At 42.7% G+C, this 20,435-nt stretch overlaps 1 protein-coding gene across 1 annotated transcript in view; it reads left to right on the top strand.

The window, feature by feature from the left end:
• Positions 1-20,435, top strand: part of LOC131949199 (multiple PDZ domain protein) — a 335,233-nt gene that overhangs the window by 263,438 nt on the left and 51,360 nt on the right. The window contains exons 19-20 of the mRNA XM_059310988.1: positions 5,999-6,134; positions 6,526-6,663. Of these exons, the coding sequence (XP_059166971.1) occupies positions 5,999-6,134; positions 6,526-6,663 (274 nt within the window). The remainder of the gene's footprint in view (positions 1-5,998; positions 6,135-6,525; positions 6,664-20,435) is intronic.

Raw genomic sequence — 20,435 nt, forward strand, 5'->3', positions numbered from 1 at the left:
ATTTTCATACAAAATACTACAACTTCATTTCAAGGAATAAACAAAAAAAGCACGTATTTATGTTAACAAAGTAGTAAATGATAAATAACTACTGTAGTACAAATATCCAATGAGTAAAAAAACAAAATTTTGTTTGAAAAACTGTTTATATGTATTACATATTATATTTAAACAAATCGCAAATGATTTAAAACATTTTAAATGCTTTTCTAGTAATTTTCTGCAATGTTTGATTGGGATGTCGATATGTTTTATGATTAACCAACTTTTTTTTCATCTTATTCCTATGGTGGTTTAAATGTTAATTTAACCAGCGATAATTGAAAAGCCAACAATCAACTCTGTATTTAATAACAAGGTGATTTAATGGTGTTAAAACTAAGACGAAATATAAACGGTTAAAGCTAAAAATAGAAATTTTGAGAACGGTTTCTATGAATTTATTTTTAGTGGAAACTGTTAACTTGATGTCTGTGGTTTTTTAATCTACGTGTGTGCTATGATGTGATTAACATACCTTTTCCCGATTAATGTTACGATTCAAACCATATTTTCCTGTTAAACATAGAAATGGGATTTACTCGCCGTTTAGTGACAGTACCTGGTGTACATTCCGACCCCTGGTGTATATTCCGACCCCCGGTGTACATTCCGACCTCCGGCTTATAAGACATTCGTGGGTTAAAACGTTGTCTTATACGCCGGAAAATACAATAATTATTTTCTTAAGTGTCATTTTACCCATATCAAGACTGTCTCTCTGTTTGATTCGTTTTGAGTAGGTTAACTTTGACCAAAGCCCAGTTTAGCAGTGCGAGTAGGTCTGGGACGATGATGAGTCCAAGTGTGAAGGTCATCAACACGGCACCGGAGTAACCCACCCCTTGTGCAGACTTTCTCGAATCTTCTGCGGAAACCCTCTTGCTGATGTAGGACGACAGGTTGTGAATATCGAGCAAGTTTTTATCTATAATCGACTCGACGAGTGTGTTAATATTCTGCAAGATGGCCGCCATGTTTTTCTTTAAGAGATAACATTGACATGGACAGAAGCTGGACGAGGCTCGTCGGACGCAGGTCGAACCATCAGAGGAAGTCTGGAACCCGTCTGGGCATGCGCAGAAGTAAGATCCAGGCGTGTTGTGACAGCGGTGTTGACAGAGAGTTGTGTTGTCACATTCGTTGATGTCGTTGCAAGTTTTGTTGTCGGTGGTGTTGAGGTGGTAGCCGGTACGACACGTGCAGTAGTAGGAGCCGTTGGTGTTGGTGCAGTCGTGGTCACAGTAGTGGTGGTCATCTAGACATTCGTTGATGTCGTCACACTGCGTGTTGTCTGATAGCGAAATTTGAAACCCATCGTCGCACGTGCACCTGAAACGGCCAGGTGTGTTTTCACACCTCTGTGAGCAGGTGGGATTAACATAGCACTCATCAACGTCCACACACTCGCCGTCAATCTCGTGGAATCCAGGTGCACATTCGCACGTGTAGCCGCCCGGTGTGTTAACGCAGGTCCTAAAACAGTGCTCACTGTCTGGGCACATGACGTCACAGATGCTGGGACCCTCACGGCACTCGTTGACGTCATGGCAACTTTTCCCGTTAGGACCCAGCGAGTAACCGTCTCGACAGCTACAGTTAAACGAGCCAATCGTGTTCGTGCAGTTGTGCTCACACGTATTCGCCATCAGGCACTCGTTGATGTCAACACACTCACTCTGAGAATCGCCTTGTAGTTTAAACCCTTCCTCGCACGCGCACCTGTAGCTGCCGGGTGTGTTTTCACATTTCTGGGAGCAGTTATGACGACCTTGACATTCGTCAACGTCCAAACATTTATCACTCGCCTTGTAGAACCCCTCGCGACACTCGCACGAGAAACTCCCCTCCGTGTTCCGGCACTCCCGCGGGCAGCTGTCGCTGTTGCAAGTTTTCTTGCACACGTTCGGTTCGTTGAGGCACTCGTCGACGTCCACACACGTCACCCCGGCTAGCGTGTACCCCAGTCTACACAGACAGGTGTAGCCGCCTGGTGTGTTCTGGCACAGCTGTGAGCAGGTGTGGTTCCCTTGGCACTCGTCGACGTCAGCACACACGCCGTCCACCTTGGTGTAGCCAGCCGGACAGTCACACCGGTAACTTCCTGGAGTGTTGGAGCAGCTGCACTGAAGTACCGGACACTCGCTTTTACAAATTCCCGACACGCACTCGTCAACATCCTGACACGAGTTGTCTGTCAAGTTGTACTGGTAACCGGAAGTACAGTCGGCCATCTTGACCTGACACAGAAACAAATATTCCGCCGAGCACACGTTGTCTTTAAGACCCTCGTACACCATAGGACCCGACCAACTCATTCTGGCACAGCATTGTACTTGAGACTCCGGGAGACATTCTACACTCGGTTCACTAGGGGCCCACACTGAGGAATTGAACTTTTCTTTCCTCCAGTAAAAATTGGAGTTCGAGTCTGTAACTGTAAAGTTGAAGTCAATCCAAACCTCAGCCGCCTGTCTAAAGTAATCGCCCAACAGTGTTTTCACTTTAAAGTACTCATCATTGGTACCAAACGTCCCCAGCCGCCCTTCCATGCTCCTACACACATCCCGAGCCCCATTAAAGGTTTTGCTAACGTTAGATAACCACAGTAGATCACCTTCCGACAAGAAGTAATAGCCGATCGAATTGGCATCGGTGATTCCGTGTAGATCTGAGAACAAGAAAGAAATTTTGTTTCAAATTGCTCTATGATATGGATTTTTTTAAACCACTCTTTTGTCAGTTCTCGAAAATTAAAATTTTATACCACGTTATTGATTTTTACGTGTTGCTTTTGCTAGTTATGTCATATCGTATCCTTTTTGTATTAGCTCCATACAACCAAATTATAGAACTATTTATTGTACTTAGTGATTGTATACGTCCACCAAACTAAATAGTGGAGCTATTCATTTTACTTTATTATTGTAGACGTCCACCAAACTAAATAGTGGAGCTATTCATTGTACTTTATTATTGTACACGTCCATCAAACTAAATAGTGGAGGTATTCATTGTACTTTATTATTGTACACGTCCATCAAACTAAATAGTGGAGCTATTCATTTTACTTTATTATTGTACACGTCCATCAAACTAAATAGTGGAGCTATTCATTGTACTTTATTATTGTACACGTCCATCAAACTAAATAGTGGAGCTATTCATTGTACTTTATTATTGTACACGTCCATCAAACTAAATAGTGGAGCTATTCATTTTACTTTATTATTGTACACGTCCATCAAACTAAATAGTGGAGCTATTCATTTTACTTTATTATTGTACACGTCCATCAAACTAAATAGTGGAGGTATTCATTGTACTTTATTATTGTACACGTCCATCAAACTAAATAGTGGAGCTATTCATTTTACTTTATTATTGTACACGTCCATCAAACTAAATAGTGGAGCTATTCATTGTACTTTATTATTGTACACGTCCATCAAACTAAATAGTGGAGCTATTCATTGTACTTTATTATTGTACACGTCCATCAAACTAAATAGTGGAGCTATTCATTGTACTTTATTATTGTACACGTCCATCAAACTAAATAGTGGAGCTATTCATTTTACTTTATTGTAAAACTAAATCACAGATCTCACGGATTTACTGTACTTACGCTGTGTGGTACACAGGAACAATATCCATAAGATATCCATCTTTTCACCGAAAGCATCCAATATCCTTACGACGGTTAATATAAGCCCTGCTAGCTTTCTGAAAACCCTAACCTTTATCTCAATTTATTTCACATTTTCTTCTGTTGTCGGCGATTAATTAATTAATGAACACTTCACTCTGTACTTGTTGCTAATGAACATGCGTTGGCCAGGCTTAATTAATCCCGTCTTGATTGGAATGGTAAATTAAAGTGTACACTGTGTATTAATTTGTCCGGTACTTCTTTACCCTATACAAGAACCCAGCTCACTAGTTGTGCAGTCTATTACTTTCATCTGGAGCTTGAAGCTCCTTCTGATACCAAAACTAGTCATAACTTATGTAATACCCCCTTTCTCTCGCTGTTGTATGTCCTATTGTGGCCAATTTCTTTAGGTATTTGTCTGGGTTGATCCGACTATATTAATATCAGAATAGAACATAGCTGGCCAGATCAATTATTAATGTGAAAGGGTTGGATGAAATAACAGCTTGAAAGTTAAGACAAACACGGTTTCAGTGATAGCGTTGTGACGCAGCTGAACCACATTTGATGGCCATTCTTATTGTGGTATACAAAAGTTTCTTTTCATAACATTCCCGAGAACGTCTCATTCATCAGGGTAAACTTTAAAAAGTTTCCGTAAGCGCTGAGATCTTGGTGGAGTTTTTCTTAGTATACAACTCGCTGATCCGTGATCTGGGCGGTATGTTTCAAGTAAATATTTTGCGAGCTCATGTAAACAAAAGCGTGTCATCATGTGAGCATTATAGATCGTGTCACTATACTATGTACAATTTGTATAATAGTTTATGTGACTGTGTGTGTGTGTGTGTTCAGTCATTCAGTGAACATTTCACTGGCCACATAGGCTAGCTGGACATTACACTGGGGCTAGCTGGACATTACACTGGCCACATAGGCTAGCTGGACATTACACTGGCCACATAGGCTAGCTGGACATTTCACTGGCCACATAGGCTAGCTGGACATTACACTGGCCACATAGGCTAGCTGGACATTACACTGGCCACATAGGCTAGCTGGACATTACACTGGCCACATAGGCTAGCTGGACATTACACTGGCCACATAGGCTAGCTGGACATTACACTGGCCACATAGGCTAGCTGGACATTACACTGGCCACATAGGCTAGCTGGACATTACACTGGCCACATAGGCTAGCTGGACATTACACTGGCCACATTGGCCAGCTGGACATTACACTAGCCATAGAAACAAGCCTAAATCTAACTGCTTTCCCTAACGCTGGTTTTCACTGGTTTAATAAAACACTACTTAAAATACTTAAACTGTCGTTATTCTGTTATACAATCGTAACATCAACGTTAATTGAAAAATATATAAGTTTGATTGCTGTAATTGATTTTACGACCCTAATCATCTGAATATAAAACGTTATGCGAAATATCCGCGTCTTTTGGTTGATGTCGTATTCACGTGGTGTCTGAATAGTGGCATAACAAAATTAGCTACTGTTTCAAATGACGGAGGGGGGGGGGAGGGGGGAACCTTGGAAAGTGTGTTAAAACCCGGATATTACCCGGATATAAGTAATTTCATTGGGGAAAAACTGTACGACCCTTTCGACATTTTTATTAGAATTAACCCATAATATTTCTAAAAAAATAAGTTTTTTAATTCTTTCGTCGGCCTGAGCCATCACATATATGCTTGGAAAAATCGCAAGTTTCTAAACCATATTCACAGTATAAATCTTACAACCGTTTCGACCTTTAGATGAGTATGCATCAATTAATTGTTGAACATTAAAACAGATTGTGTGCTAATGAGATTCACTGAATCTGATGGCAATACTTTGCATGTCCACCTGTTTGCTGCATTACATTTCACTAGACCAATGTCGTTGCTTAATTTGCCAGAAAGAAACTTCAAACAGATAGAAACAATATGCTTGAAACAGATGACTGTGCTTGTTTTTATGTGTGGACAACCACATAATTACTTGACTTATTCCTTTGTGGCACCTGGGGAGCAAAGGGCAGCAGCCACACCTCTCATGGGGAGCAAAGGGCTCCAGTCACACCTCTCCACTTGACTCGGTTTTGAGCGTCTCTCCTTATCTGCGCTCACCGTAGCCCAGCGGTCTTTACCACTTCCTCTACCGTTCTTCTCCGTGATCTCTTTGGCCGGCCAACTTTCCTTTTTCCCTGGGGGTTCCAGTCTATAGTTTTTGGACAACATGACATGCCCAATGACTTGATTGGCCGTTACTCACCTGTCAACGTTTGTTCTTTTTCACAGGTAGACGGCAGGTCCCTGCAGGGTTTCTCCAATCATCAGGCCGTGGAGGTGTTACGTAACACTGGTCAGATGGTCAGGCTTAAGCTGGTCAGGTTCCGACACGGTCCAAAGTACGACAAGCTTCAGGAGTACCTGGGTGAGTACATGACATGCTCATGACGTGGTTGTTGATGGTGTAATATAGGTGATACTGAGGCATTTGTCTGTAGCTTGTTATAGGAGTGTGGGTATGTATGTGTGTATGTATGTAGGCTACGTATGTATGTATGTATGTATGTATGTATGTATGTATGTACGTATGTATGTATGTACGTATGTATATGTATGTGTATAAATAAAATAAATGTAGATAAATAAAAAGACAGATATATAGACAGAAAGATACAGATAAATAGATAGATAGACAGATAGATACACACACAGATAGACACACACGGACAGCTACACACACAGATAGACACACACAGACACACACAGACACACAGACAGTATATCCAGCTATAATAACGACCATTGACCTCCCCCAGCCCAAGCCAACCAGACTGGAGTCAGCCACCAGCCGCCGCTAAAGGAAATCAAAGAAACCAACGCCGTCTCCAACCCGACCTACGACCTTGACTCGCAGATCGAACTGGACGACATCCATCTCCTGGCAGACGATTACAGTAAGTTTCAACTGCAGCCTTTTTACAAACGTGCTTGACTTTTTAAATCTCAACTTTTTCCCAATTCAGTCTATGTCGTACTACTCCAGTTGTTTTAAGTTTTGGCTAATCCAACTGCTAGTTTTCTGACTTGGTCTTGTACTGACTATCTTTACCCATGACATTAAAGCCCCCTTGTTGTTTTTTTTTCACTGAAAAACTATGGCGAATGATTATTCGTGTGGCAGTTATGTAGTGTCAGTATTGAGTTATTTCGTTATTTTAAAAAGTGGTTCAGAATGAATTTCAGAATATCAAGTTACATTGATTTTATAGTGTCGTCCATAATTGATGCAACACTATTTGTGTAAGAGGGGGGGGGGGCGTCTTTTGTGTTGGTTGAGTCACGTCACACTATTGCATTTTAATTGTTGTTTTGATTTGTTTTTACATTAAACGAAAATATTTTTAAAATTTTAAATCGCCGTTTAAAAAAATAAAAATGTGCAAGTACTGTTACTGTTTTCTCCTACATAGCATCGAATGGAAAATTTCTGTAAATGTTAAAGGGATGTAATCCACCATTCTTATTTTAAATTGTGTTGTCTTTCTTGCGACATTACCCCTAGTTCTGCTCTGTTAACTTAAAAGCTGAGTTAAATATGTGTGTTGATTGAACTATTTTTTAATGAATAATGTATGTCGGAGGGTTGCGTGAGATGAGTACGAATCAAACTTCAAACACGTTTTTTTAGTAATGTCAGTTATTGTTTTTTAAAGAGTATTTTCTCGCTTCTTTCTTCTTTTATTTAATATTTACAAAAACAAAAAAAAACAAGGAAAAAAAAAACAAGACCTAATGACAAGGGTGTACGATATAATATCCATTTCGATATCCATTTTCCGCCACTAACACGACGCGTGCTCCCAACTGTTTCTATAGGTGCCACGGCTGATGAGCCACCCAACTGATTATATAGGTGCCACGGCTGATGAGCCACCCAACTGATTCTATAGGTGCCACGGCTGATGAGCCACCCAACTGATTCTATAGGTGCACCGGCTGATGAGCCACCCAACTGATTCTATAGGTGCCACGGCTGATGAGCCACCCAACTGATTCTATAGGTGCACCGGCTGATGAGCCACCCAACTGATTCTATAGGTGCCACGGCTGATGAGCCACCCAACTGATTCTATAGGTGCCACGGCTGATGAGCCACCCAACTGATTCTATAGGTGCCACGGCTGATGAGCCACCCAACTGATTCTATAGGTGCCACGGCTGATGAGCCATCCCACTGTGTCAAGTCAACCGCTCGCACGTGATAATGCGTTACCATGGTTTTCCTTATTTTATTAACGATAATTCGTAGTTAAATTTGAATTTTAAAAAACTTCTATGCAAAAGTTGGATGTTCATCAATAATCATCGCTGACGTCCAACTAGGTGTAATTGTAAAATCGATACCCATCTCAGCATCAAAGCCGTCCCTGTCGGTATGTATGTTGGTACGTGGGTTTCTTTCATCATTGACATTTCTGTCGTCTGTCAAGGGAAATTACATTTTTTATTCCAGATTTGTTTCGCGGTTTTTCTTTCTTTTTTTTATATAATCGTTCTTTAAAAAAAAGCAACTAAAATGTATCGTAGGATCGATCGATGAATCTTCTTTACGTGTGTTAAATGCTAGCCATCTCAGAGAGAACATATTCGCTTATGTAGGTGGATTATGTATTGGTGGCGTATTGGTAGGTGGAATATTAAAATTTGATGGTGGATAACATATTTGTAGGTGGATTGTTTTCTTGAAAGTTCGGGGTTTATTGCTTCCATTTTTTCCCTTTCAAGCTAAGATCATTTGACTTATAACAAGAATGGCGCCTAATGTAGCCATTATAAGAGTAATGATTAACTGTTTGACTTCGTTGTGTGGCTTTGATCGAATTAATAACATCGGGGTGTTTTATACACAAACCTAGTTACACAAACCTAGCCACACAAACCTAGCCACACAAAGCTAGCCACACAAACCTAGCCACACTAACCTAGCCACACAAACCTAGCCACACAAACCTAGCCACACAAACCTAGCCACACAAACCTAGCCACACAAACCTAGCCACACAAACCTAGCCACACAAACCTAGCCACACAAACCTAGCCACACAAACCTAGCCACACAAACCTAGCCACACAAACCTAGCCACACAAACCTAGCCACACAAACCTAGCCACACAAACCTAGCCACACAAACCTAGCCACACAAACCTAGCCACACAAACCTAGCCACACAAACCTAGCCACATAAACCTAGCCACACAAACCTAGCCACACAAACCTAGCCACACAAACCTAGCCACACAAACCTAGCCACACAAACCTAGCCACACAAACCTAGCCACAGAAACCTAGCCACACAAACTTAGCCACACAAACCTAGCCACACAAACCTAGCTAAACAAACCTAGCCACACAAACCTAGCCACACAAACCTATCCATACAAACCTAGCTAAACAAACCTATCTACTTAATGTCGTACAAAAACAGATGTCACTTTATTAAAGTAATCTCATGGAACCAACAAGTTACAACTTACAGGGCTGAGGTTTATTCCTTGTTTAGCCCCCACCTCCACCCCACTCCACCATGACCACGTCCTCCTCCCTCCACCCCCACCCTACACACACTGTATTATCCTCGTGAAGCCATCTCTAGATGTAGATCCACCCCTGGAGTGTAAGCCCCCCCCCCCCCCCACTAGTGTATAACTCCCCCAGCAAGTCGCCGACGCTGCTCATATTTGTACCTGCTCCACCGACTGTAATTATTAAAAAAAAATCTCTTCAGCCGACCAGGTGTTTATCTTCGGGTAATTTTTACCTTGTTTCCTATCAGACGATTATCAAGAATGTTTTAACTCCACGATCAGTTTTTTTTTTCCGCCTGCGAGTCTTAGAAATTTTTTTTCCTCCAATCTAAGCCTTGCACGAGCCAGTCCAACGGGATGTTACTAAAGCACATGCGCGGAAGGTATGCGCGTGCTCTGTACCACCCACGCATGCGCAGCTTGCAGATACTAGCGATAAGTCCCGTCTTTGCTCTGTTTATTCTCGGGTGTAAATGTAATCAAACTTGTCCTTACATGTGTAAATGTAATCAGAACTTTCACTTACATTTTTTTAAAATGATCTTTTTCTTTTCCTTAACCGCTGTTTTATTTTCGAATTGATCTTTGAGTAGCTTTTATCCCACCTAACGGCACTGGGGGAAATGGAATCCCCCCCCCCTCCCGTCCCAACCTTTGTGTAGTTAAAGTTTTCTTGAAACCAACTTTAATGTGGCAGGTGATTCGTCTCCTTACCTGGCCAGTTTGTGTTGATGTAAACTTTGGTCTTGGCAAGGAGTTGAGCTTCAAAACGTGGGGGTGGGAGGGGGGGGGGGGATTACAAAACCGGCTTGCAGAAATTTGTGGTACGAAAATGGGGTTTGCAAGAATGGAGGCATCCCACATATAGGGGTTACAAAACGGAGATTGGCGAAACGAAACTGGTTACAAAACGGAGATTGGTGAAACGAAACTGGTTACAAAACGGCTAACAAAATGGTACAGTGACTGCAGTTTGAGTAGATTGCAGAGAATAAATTAGTGAATAGGCTACAACAACACTGAAGCTACCCCTCCCACAGGAACCTGCATACCCTGCTACCCCCCCCCCTCCCCCCCCTCCCCCCCCCCCCCCCATTAAAAGATTACCCCACTTGCCCAATATGAACACGTCATCTTTGTTTTGTCCACATTGCTGGAATTAAAGAATTATTGTCCATAGAAAAAAGTATGCCAGAAATTCCAATTATTTCCTACTTTACATGCACTTCCTTAATCCATTATTTAAACTCTAGCACTTCACCGAACATCTTCAAATGGGGGAAGGCTAATATACCATGTACATCTTTGCTGAGGGCCACATTCTTAACTTACATATAGATAGATAGATAGATAGATAGATAGATAGATAGATAGATGGATGGATGGATGGATGGATGGATGGATGGATGGATGGATGGATGGATGGATGGATGGATGGATGGATGGATGGATGGATGGATGGATGGATGGATGGATGGATGGATGGATGGATGGATGGATGGATGGATGGATGGATGGCTGGCTGGCTGGCTGGCTGGGTGGGTGGGTGGGTGGGTGGGTGGGTGGATGGGTAGATATAGATAGATATAAGTGTGTGCGTTGGTGTCGCTTGATGTCAAGTAAAGAGCAGCAATTCGTGTGTGGATATCTCGCCCTGTCTACCAATTCTATATCTCCCCCTGTCTACCAATTCTATATCTCGCCCTGTCTGTCTACCAATTCTATATCTCCCCCTGTCTACCAATTCTATATCTCCCCCTGTCTGTCTACCAATTCTATATCTCGCCCTGTCGGTCTACCAATTCTATATCTCGCCATGTCTACCAATTCTATATCTCGCCCTGTCTGTCTACCAATTCTATATCTCCCCCTGTCTACCAATTCTATATCTCCCCCTGTCTGTCTACCAATTCTATATCTCGCCATGTCTAGCAATTCTACATCTCCCCCTGTCTGTCTACCAATTCTATATCTCGCCCTGTCTGTCTACCAATTCTATATCTCGCCCTGTCTACCAATTCTATATCTCGCACTGTCTACCAATTCTATATCTCGCCCTGTCTACCAATTCTATATCTCCCCCTGTCTACCAATTCTATATCTCCCCCTGTCTACCAATTCTATATCTCCCCCTGTCTACCAATTCTATATCTCCCCCTGTCTACCAATTCTATATCTCGCACTGTCTGTCTACCAATTCTATATCTCGCCCTGTCTACCAATTCTATATCTCGCCCTGTCTACCAATTCTATATCTCGCACTGTCTACCAATTCTATATCTCGCCCTGTCTACCAATTCTATATCTCGCCCTGTCTACCAATTCTATATCTCGCACTGTCTGTCTACCAATTCTATATCCCGCCCTGTCTACCAATTCTATATCTCGCCCTGTCTACCAATTCTATATCTCGCCCTGTCTACCAATTCTATATCTCGCCCTGTCTGTCTACCAGTTCTATATCTCGCCATGTCTGTCTACCAATTCTATATCTCGCCCTGTCTGTCTACCAATTCTATATCTCGCACTGTCTGTCTACCAGTTCTATATCTCGCCATGTCTGTCTACCAATTCTATATCTCGCCCTGTCTGTCTACCAATTCTATATCTCGCACTGTCTGTCTACCAGTTCTATATCTCGCCATGTCTGTCTACCAATTCTATATCTCGCACTGTCTGTCTACCAATTCTATATCTCGCCCTGTCTACCAATTCTATATCTCCCCCTGTCTACCAATTCTATATCTCGCACTGTCTGTCTACCAATTCTATATCTCGCCCTGTCTACCAATTCTATATCTCCCCCTGTCTGTCTACTAATTCTATATCTCGCCCTGTCTACCAATTCTATATCTCGCCCTGTCTACCAATTCTATATCTCGCCCTGTCTGTCTACCAATTCTATATCTCGCCCTGTCTGTCTACCAGTTCTATATCTCGCCATGTCTGTCTACCAATTCTATATCTCGCCCTGTCTGTCTACCAATTCTATATCTCGCCCTGTCTGTCTACCAGTTCTATATCTCGCCATGTCTGTCTACCAATTCTATATCTCGCCCTGTCTGTCTACCAATTCTATATCTCGCCCTGTCTGTCTACCAGTTCTATATCTCGCCATGTCTGTCTACCAATTCTATATCTCCCCCTGTCTGTCTACCAATTCTATATCTCGCCCTGTCTGTCTACCAATTCTATATCTCCCCCTGTCTACCAATTCTATATCTCACCCTGTCTGTCTACCAATTCTAAATCTCGCCCTGTCTGTCTACCAATTCTATATCTCGCCATGTCTACCAATTCTATATCTCCCCCTGTCTACCAATTCTATATCTCGCACTGTCTGTCTACCAATTCTATATCTCGCACTGTCTACCAATTCTATATCTCCCCCTGTCTGTCTACCAGTTCTACATCTCGCCCTGTCTGTCCACCCATACAAATCTCCACACACCGCCTCCTTTACCTCCTCCCCCCCCCCCCAAATCTCAATCCTTCATATCTTCTCTGCCCAGTCCCCACAATGAATCTCGAGATAGCCCTCGGCATGTGAGCTTGCGCTGGGTAGGGGTATATGGGGGGTGGGGATGGGGCGATATGTGGGGGTGGGGGGTATGTGAACCGCCAGTCGTCATGCCCAGATATAAATCTGGATCTAGTTACCCGAGCCCATCACGATACCATGATGTAACCGAATCTGTAAAAACTAATCACTTGTAATAGAAGGTATCGGTAAAGTATCGATATCAAGTTGAGCCACGCATGTGAGTACTCCGCGCACGTATCGTTTTCTAGTTTGGTGAGTGGAGCAGCAGGAAGATTGACTTTAAATTTAGAGTTCAACTTGTTCCGCGGTGTCTGCGTGTGTACTCACCACGGACATTAATCCTTGTGTTCTAGTGTGTACTCACCACGGACATTAATCCTTGTTTTCTAGTGTGTACTCACCACTGACATTAATCCTTGTTTTCTAGTGTGTACTCACCACTGACATTAATCCGTGTGTTCTAGTGTGTACAGACTTTCAGGATTGGCACTTTAAGTCGTGGTTTGATTGTGGTTTTACTTGAGTGAATTCACCTGGGCTAATCAGGCTGTGGTTTTCGCGGCTAAATAAAAACAAGAATTTTCTTGAGAAATTTGATTGTTATTTTATATGAATTTGTCGTCGGCGTGTATGTAGGTATTGATATCGATCTAATTATTTAATATTTGATATAATTGAATTGCTCTGTGTAAGCTTACCTACGGAAAATGTGCAGGGGCTACATGAGAAAACACCTGTAATTTTTAACCTGAAGGGCTAACAGAAGCAGTCTGTGAGAACTAAGTTTATGTATAGGTGTACAAGTAGTTTTAAGTTTACCTGCGGTCATGTGAGCGGTACCTGTCCAGCTGTTAGGTCGTACATAAGATGTAGCCTACATGTGCTACGTACGTTGTTTTAATGTCAGACATCCGGAACTGACGTTTGCTTAATTTCATTAATGTACTAGTACTATTAATCATATCATTATTTTGATGCCATGTGCTAGTTTCTCCAACTGTCCCCAGTGGTAACCCATCTTTCTTGTGCTAGTTTCTCCAACTGTCCCCAGTGGTAACCCATCTTTCTTGTGCTAGTTTCTCCAACTGTCCCTAGTGGTAACCCATCTTTCTTGTACTAGTTTCTCCAACTGTCCCCAGTGGTAACCCATCTTTCTTGTGCTAGTTTCTCCAACTGTCCCCAGTGGTAACCCAACTTTCTTGTGCTAGTTTCTCCAACTGTCCCCAGTGGTAACCCAACTTTCTTGTGCTAGTTTCTCCAACTGTCCCCAGTGGTAACCCATCTTTCTTGTGCTAGTTTCTCCAACTGTCCCCAGTGGTAACCCATCTTTCATGTGCTAGTTTCTGCAAGTCTCCCCATATACACAATGCTACCCCCTCATGCACAAACATGTGATTTGATCACACACACTCACACATACATTTACGCACACACACATTTACAAGTACGCTTAAATACTTCAAATCGTTACATCTGGAAAATGATCTAGTTATTGCTGCGGTCACTGACCTTTTCAACGTCTTCTTTAACCTTGATGACCGGACATTGAACTGCGAGAATTCGTTTGACACGACATCGATATATAATATATGCATATATAAACATATTTCCATACATATATATGTTGGATGTTTTTATACATGTCTCCAAGTGGAGCCCTCACACTTATCGATCCCGACACGCCGTAAAAAATAATCGAATACACAAATCTACATGATGTATGGAGGCGATTACTGTACGTCTACTTAAGCACGGTTACTGTATGTAGGTCCATACTTAATCATGATTACTGTATGTCTATTTTAATGGGCGTTGTCTACTGCAAGCCTCGATGTTTTACATAGTAGACACCCTCACACTGTACTCGTTATACCAGAGTAGAGCATTGACTCACGAGTACAATCTGTAGAGGGGGGGGGGGGGGTAGTGGGGTGGGGGGGGTTGTTAAGTCAACAGCAACAGTTGGTCGTTATCTGAAGGTTTGACAAATAGCCGTATCACCCAGCTCTCGCGGCATTGATTGGGGCTTGACACACGCGAACTTGACCGTGGTTGATAACCTGACCGTCCATAACAGCTTGACCTTCAACTACGTGACCGTCCATAACAGCTTGACCGTCCATAACAGCTTGACCGTCCATAACAGCTTGACCGTCCATAACAGCTTGACCGTCCATAACAGCTTGACTGTTCATAACAGCTTGACTGTTCATAATAGATTGACCGTCAGTCACAAGTTGGCCGTCCATAACAGATTGACCGTCAATGAGATCAAGCAAGATAGATGACGTATACAACAAGATCAATGACGTATACAACAAGATCAATGACGTATACAACAAGATCAATGACGTATACAACAAGATCAATGACGTATACAACAAGATCAATGACGTATACAACAAGATCAATGACGTATACAACAAGATCAATGACGTATACAACAAGATCAATGACGTATACAACAAGATCAATGACGTATACAACAAGATCAATAACGTTTACAACAAGAACCACGATGTACACGTGAACACAACAACAAAGAAGTACACACACACACAAGCCTGAGATAAAGAAAATATTTCCAACAAGACGAGGACTAGACGAAGATGAATGTCAAGGACGAATAAAGATACTGCTCACTTCAAACTGCAAGGACATGGCCTCTGCCTGACCCTCTGACGTTTTGACTGCCCATACAACCCCTCCCCCCCCCCCCCCACCACCACCACCCTTTAAGTGTGAGGACATCAGCGGCCAGGGTTTACTGTGGCCCCAAATGTCGGTCTAATCAAAATGGCGTTCGACTGATCATTCTGTTCAGGTTTCAGTGAGAGTACGATTAGTTCCAGCCATACCCGGGAGGGGGAGGGAGGGGATGATCTGATACCTCTCTACATTTAGTTGTACGCCAGCCTAGAAATTTCAAATAAAAACCGCCGTTATTATTTTTTAATAGTCGTACAACAGTTGTACAATAGTTGTACAATTAAGTGTTTCAGTTGTATACTGCTTTGTTTTATTAATTCATGCTTTGAGTTTGTTCCTAAACTACAGAGTATCATGTGTTCATGTAGACGCTAGTAACAGATTGGGGGGAGGGGGTGGGGCTGATAAAGCTGGATAAAAATAACACGAGTCTGATATCCATCTCCATCCATTCATCCATTGTGGCCAGCAGCGATTAGACCTGACAAGAAATATCGCCCTGTGTGGGCGGACCCTAAACATTGGTTCAGCTCTCATCGGGAATTACCGAATCGACTGAAATAGACCAGCCTCTCCCACCACCCCCCCACCCTAGCTCGTGCTGGAGTTTATTAACCTTAATGTGATTGACCCGCGAGCCCCACCCCCTCCATACCCCCGCCACACCATAACTCATGAGCTAACTCGAGTCATTCAGATTCTGGTCAGGTCTAGCTAGTGTTCAAACTATCGCACTAAGGCTTGGCTCGTGGTTCGTGGTAGAGTTTCTGTCAACATCAGACCCCAGTGTCTGACCATCACTTTGGTTCATGTTTGTTTTTTAATTATTAACGAGAAATGTTCGTAGAGATTTCAAAGAAAAAAATATTAATTATCTAAGATGATCCTGATTTATTTTATTTAAAAAATGGTCGCCTAATTAGATCTTGATTTTAGGGGTGCCAAGGTCATTTCTCTATCTGTTACCCCCCCACCCTTCCCCCCAAATCCCGGAACTATTTTTATCACGGCGAAAACTCCAGGCGTTTGGTCTACTGCCTGGCTACGTATCAGATCTTAGCTCATGTGGTGTAAAAAAAATGGTGCAAGATTGTGGTCTGTCTGTACTGCTGTGCAAGTAACATCATTACATCATTGGTAAAACGTTTGGAGAAAATTAATGCTGCAATCAGACGATCTCTTGGCGTCTTGGTCTCCTAGACTGGTTGGGGGGGGGGGGGGCGGCAGGTGGTGCGAATTCCTTAAGAAAATTTCTCTCGTGTTTGCTTGTCGCCTTGGGCAGGTCTAATAGAAGTAATAGCCGGTTATGACAATCCGATTGCTGGAATAGCCGGTTACAACAATCCGATTGCTGGAATAGCCGATTATGGCTGTACGATTTCTGGAATAGCCGAATGTTTATCATAAATCAGGGGGTGTTTCCTTAAGGTATCGGGATATCTATAAAAATAGGACGTGCCATATCAAACGCCGCTAGCCAGCCCACCCTTATCATCATTCGCGGCGAGAACTTTCTGGACGTTGTTAGCTTAAATTTGTTTATTAATTGCACGTTCTGCTAGCCTGTACACCTGCCGCAGGTGTTACATTTTATTACGTAACGCACGACATGAACTCATTTACTCCCGCACTGGTTACCGTCTTGATAGGGAGAGGGGTCCGTCTTTCGTGTTAGGGAGAGGGGTCCGACTTTACCATGTTAGGGAGGGGGTCCGACTTTCATATTAGGGAGAGGGGTCCGAGACTTTACCGTCATGTTAGGGACAGGGGTCCGACTTGCATGTTAGAGAGAGGGGTCCTACTTTACCATATTAGGGAGAAGGTCCTAGACTTAACCGTCATGTTAGGGAGAGGGGTCCGACTTTACCATATTAGGGAGAAGGTCCTAGACTTTACCGTCATGTTAGGGAGAGGGGTCCGACTTTACCATATTAGGGAGAAGGTCCTAGACTTTACCGTCATGTTAGGGAGAGGGGTCCGACTTTACCATGTTAGGGAGAGGGTCCGACTTTACCGGCTGGTTTAGAACTGCGCCTGTAGTTTCTGCGCCAAGTCGGGTATTGACCTCACTCAGTGCTATGTGGTTAGTTCTGTAATTGGGGGTTTGAATTCGAACTTGTGTGAAGGTATATGTTATCATACTGTGTATGTTATCATGCCGTAATACCCATGTTTACCCCGGGGAAGTAGTGATAGTACTGATGTCTGGCAGTGATAGTATCTTCAGATAATAGGAGTGTTTGGTTATTGTATTGTTATGGTTAGAGCAGTGGTTCCTACCTGGGTTCTATCGAACCCTAGGGGTTCGGTGAGTCAGTCTCAAGGTTTCGGCGGAGGTCAAGACACCCACCCGACTTCTAAGATTCAAGATCGGATTTGTCGGTGCGGACGATAGAATTATTAAGAAGAGTTATGTGGATGCGCATATGAAACTGGTGAGGTTTCGTACCTCCTAAAAGATTTAGAACAATTGGTTTAGAGATAAGGGTTAGGGTTATTGTAGGACATGGGTTAGAGATAAGGTAAAGATTGACATTAGCAAGTTATATTTGCATTAGGTTCTGTTACAATAACTTTGTAAAAAAAACATGTTTGTTAATGATTTTATACCTGTGTTAATTTCGTTTCTTCGCCGTTCGTATCAGCAGGTGTTTTGTGTTTTTTAAAATTGAGTTTGATGTTGTTGGGGAGTGGGGGGATCAAAGCTACGCACGCGCACCAGTACTCACGTTAGATTAGTTCCTGAGACTAATCACCCAAGCAGAACCTGTTATCAAAGATGGCGGGCGTGTGTGCATCCAGTGGAACACCTGTTACGGACGGAGATCGACGCATGCGCAGTAGTACTGAGCTAACATTGGAACCGTCTGTTGCTTGTTTTAGTGGTACTCAGGCGTTGTGGTGCGACTTTTGGGTGCGAGGTTTCCTTGCCTCCCCTCGAGGTCACTCAAGATAGATACCATGCCGCGTGTGTGGGGGTAGGGGGTGGAGTTAGGATTGTGTACACGAAGCTAATATTATAGGCAGCTTAAGTTGATAGATGGTGGTCTGCTTAGAACTTTGACCATTAAACACACGGTACTACAAGCGACCAGAGTTTAGGAATCAATGATTGGATGAGGTTTGGGGTCTATGTTAGGATAAGGTTTGGGATATATGGTGCCATGGGATTTGTGTCGATGCTAGGATGACGATAATGGTCGATCTTTGGATGACGTTTGGGATTGATGTTATGGTGGGGCTTGAATTGATGTTAGGATTCGGCTTGGGGTCGATGATAGGATGACGATAAGGTTGAATGTTCTAACGAGGTTCGGGGTCGTTGTTAGGATGGGGATTGGGATAGTTGTTATGAGGTTTGTGCGATTCTAGGAAGAAGACAGGAGTCGATATCTGTGTAAGGTTTGAGACTGATGTTAGAATTAATAAGTTGGACGTCTTTCACTTTCCTCCTACTCCCCCCCCCCCATAACTCACTCTATCCTGCCTATCATATTATGAGAACACGGAATGAAATCGGATTATTAATATAACTCACTGCGATGCGTGCTCTACATCAAGCAGAATTAAACATTGGCTTGACGCTGGAGCCCTCGTTAGGAAATGTACGGTTAAATATTGGCTTGACGCTGGAGCCCTCGTTAGGAAATGTACGGTTAAATATTGGCTTGACGCTGGAGCCCTCGTTAGGAAATGTACGGTTAAATATTGGCTTGACGCTGGAGCCCTCGTTAGGAAATGTACGGTTAAATATTGGCTTGACGCTGGAGCCCTCGTTAGGAAATGTACGGTTACATATTGGCTTGACGCTGGAGCCCTCGTTAGAGAATGTACGGTTAAATATTGGCTTGACGCTGGAGCCCTCGTTAGGAAATGTACGGTTAAATATTGGCTTGACGCTGGAGCCCTCGTTAGGAAATGTACGGTTAAATGTTGGCTTGACGCTGGAGCCCTCGTTAGGAAATGTACGGTATCTCACGCTTGATTGATTTCACAGTCCCAGGCAGTTGGCACTTTTTTTCTAACAGCAAGTTGGGATTTGGTTAGGTTTATTTCTTGTACTGAAGGGGCAAGTCTGAGCACGGTCGCCAGGTTACGTGGTGGAATTGTTATACGGAACCCAGGTGTAATGGCTGTAATTTGTGTAATTTGTGGTGGATTCTCTTCATACCGCTAATGGTGTACACAGTAAGCTTGATGCTGTAGTCTGTACACCGTACACAGCTATGTGGGTTTGAAACTATAATATGTACACAGTATGCTTGAAGATGTAGGATTTACACAGTTATGTGTGTTCCAAGGTATATGTACACAATGTGCTTGAAACTATAATATGTCCACGCATAAGTGTTTGTAGCTATAATGTACACAACCACGTACATTTGAATCTATAATGTACACAACTTCGTACAGTTGAAGCTGTAATGTACACAACTTCGTACAGTTGAAGCTGTAATGTACACAACTACGTACATTTGAAGCTATAATGTGCACAAATACGTACATTTGAAGCTGTAATGTACACTATTACATACGTTCGAAGCTTTAATGTACACAAGTACGTACGTTTGAAGATACGCTGTGTACAAATCCCAATGCTTTTTATCCGTGTTTACAAGATTTCACTTGACAAGAGCACGAAATTGGGGGAAGCCAAACTGTGGTGCCAGAAACGAGCGAGTAGCCGACATGTAATTGAAAAAAACAGTGGTATTGATTCCCCGTGAAAGTTTTGTCTGAGGCCACTGTTTATCTGTCCTGTGTTTAATTTAGCTTATCGCATCTCCTCCTTAAAGCCAATCTTAAATTAGTATTTAGTGCGCGCCGTGCCTTTTGGTGCGCAAAGTGCACGTTATCAAGCAAATAAACGTAAGCGTAAATTGTATA

Source organism: Physella acuta, unplaced genomic scaffold, assembly GCF_028476545.2.
Source record: "Physella acuta isolate Inbredline_101_S28 unplaced genomic scaffold, ASM2847654v3 ptg000677l, whole genome shotgun sequence".
Lineage (NCBI taxonomy): Eukaryota > Metazoa > Mollusca > Gastropoda > Physidae > Physella > Physella acuta.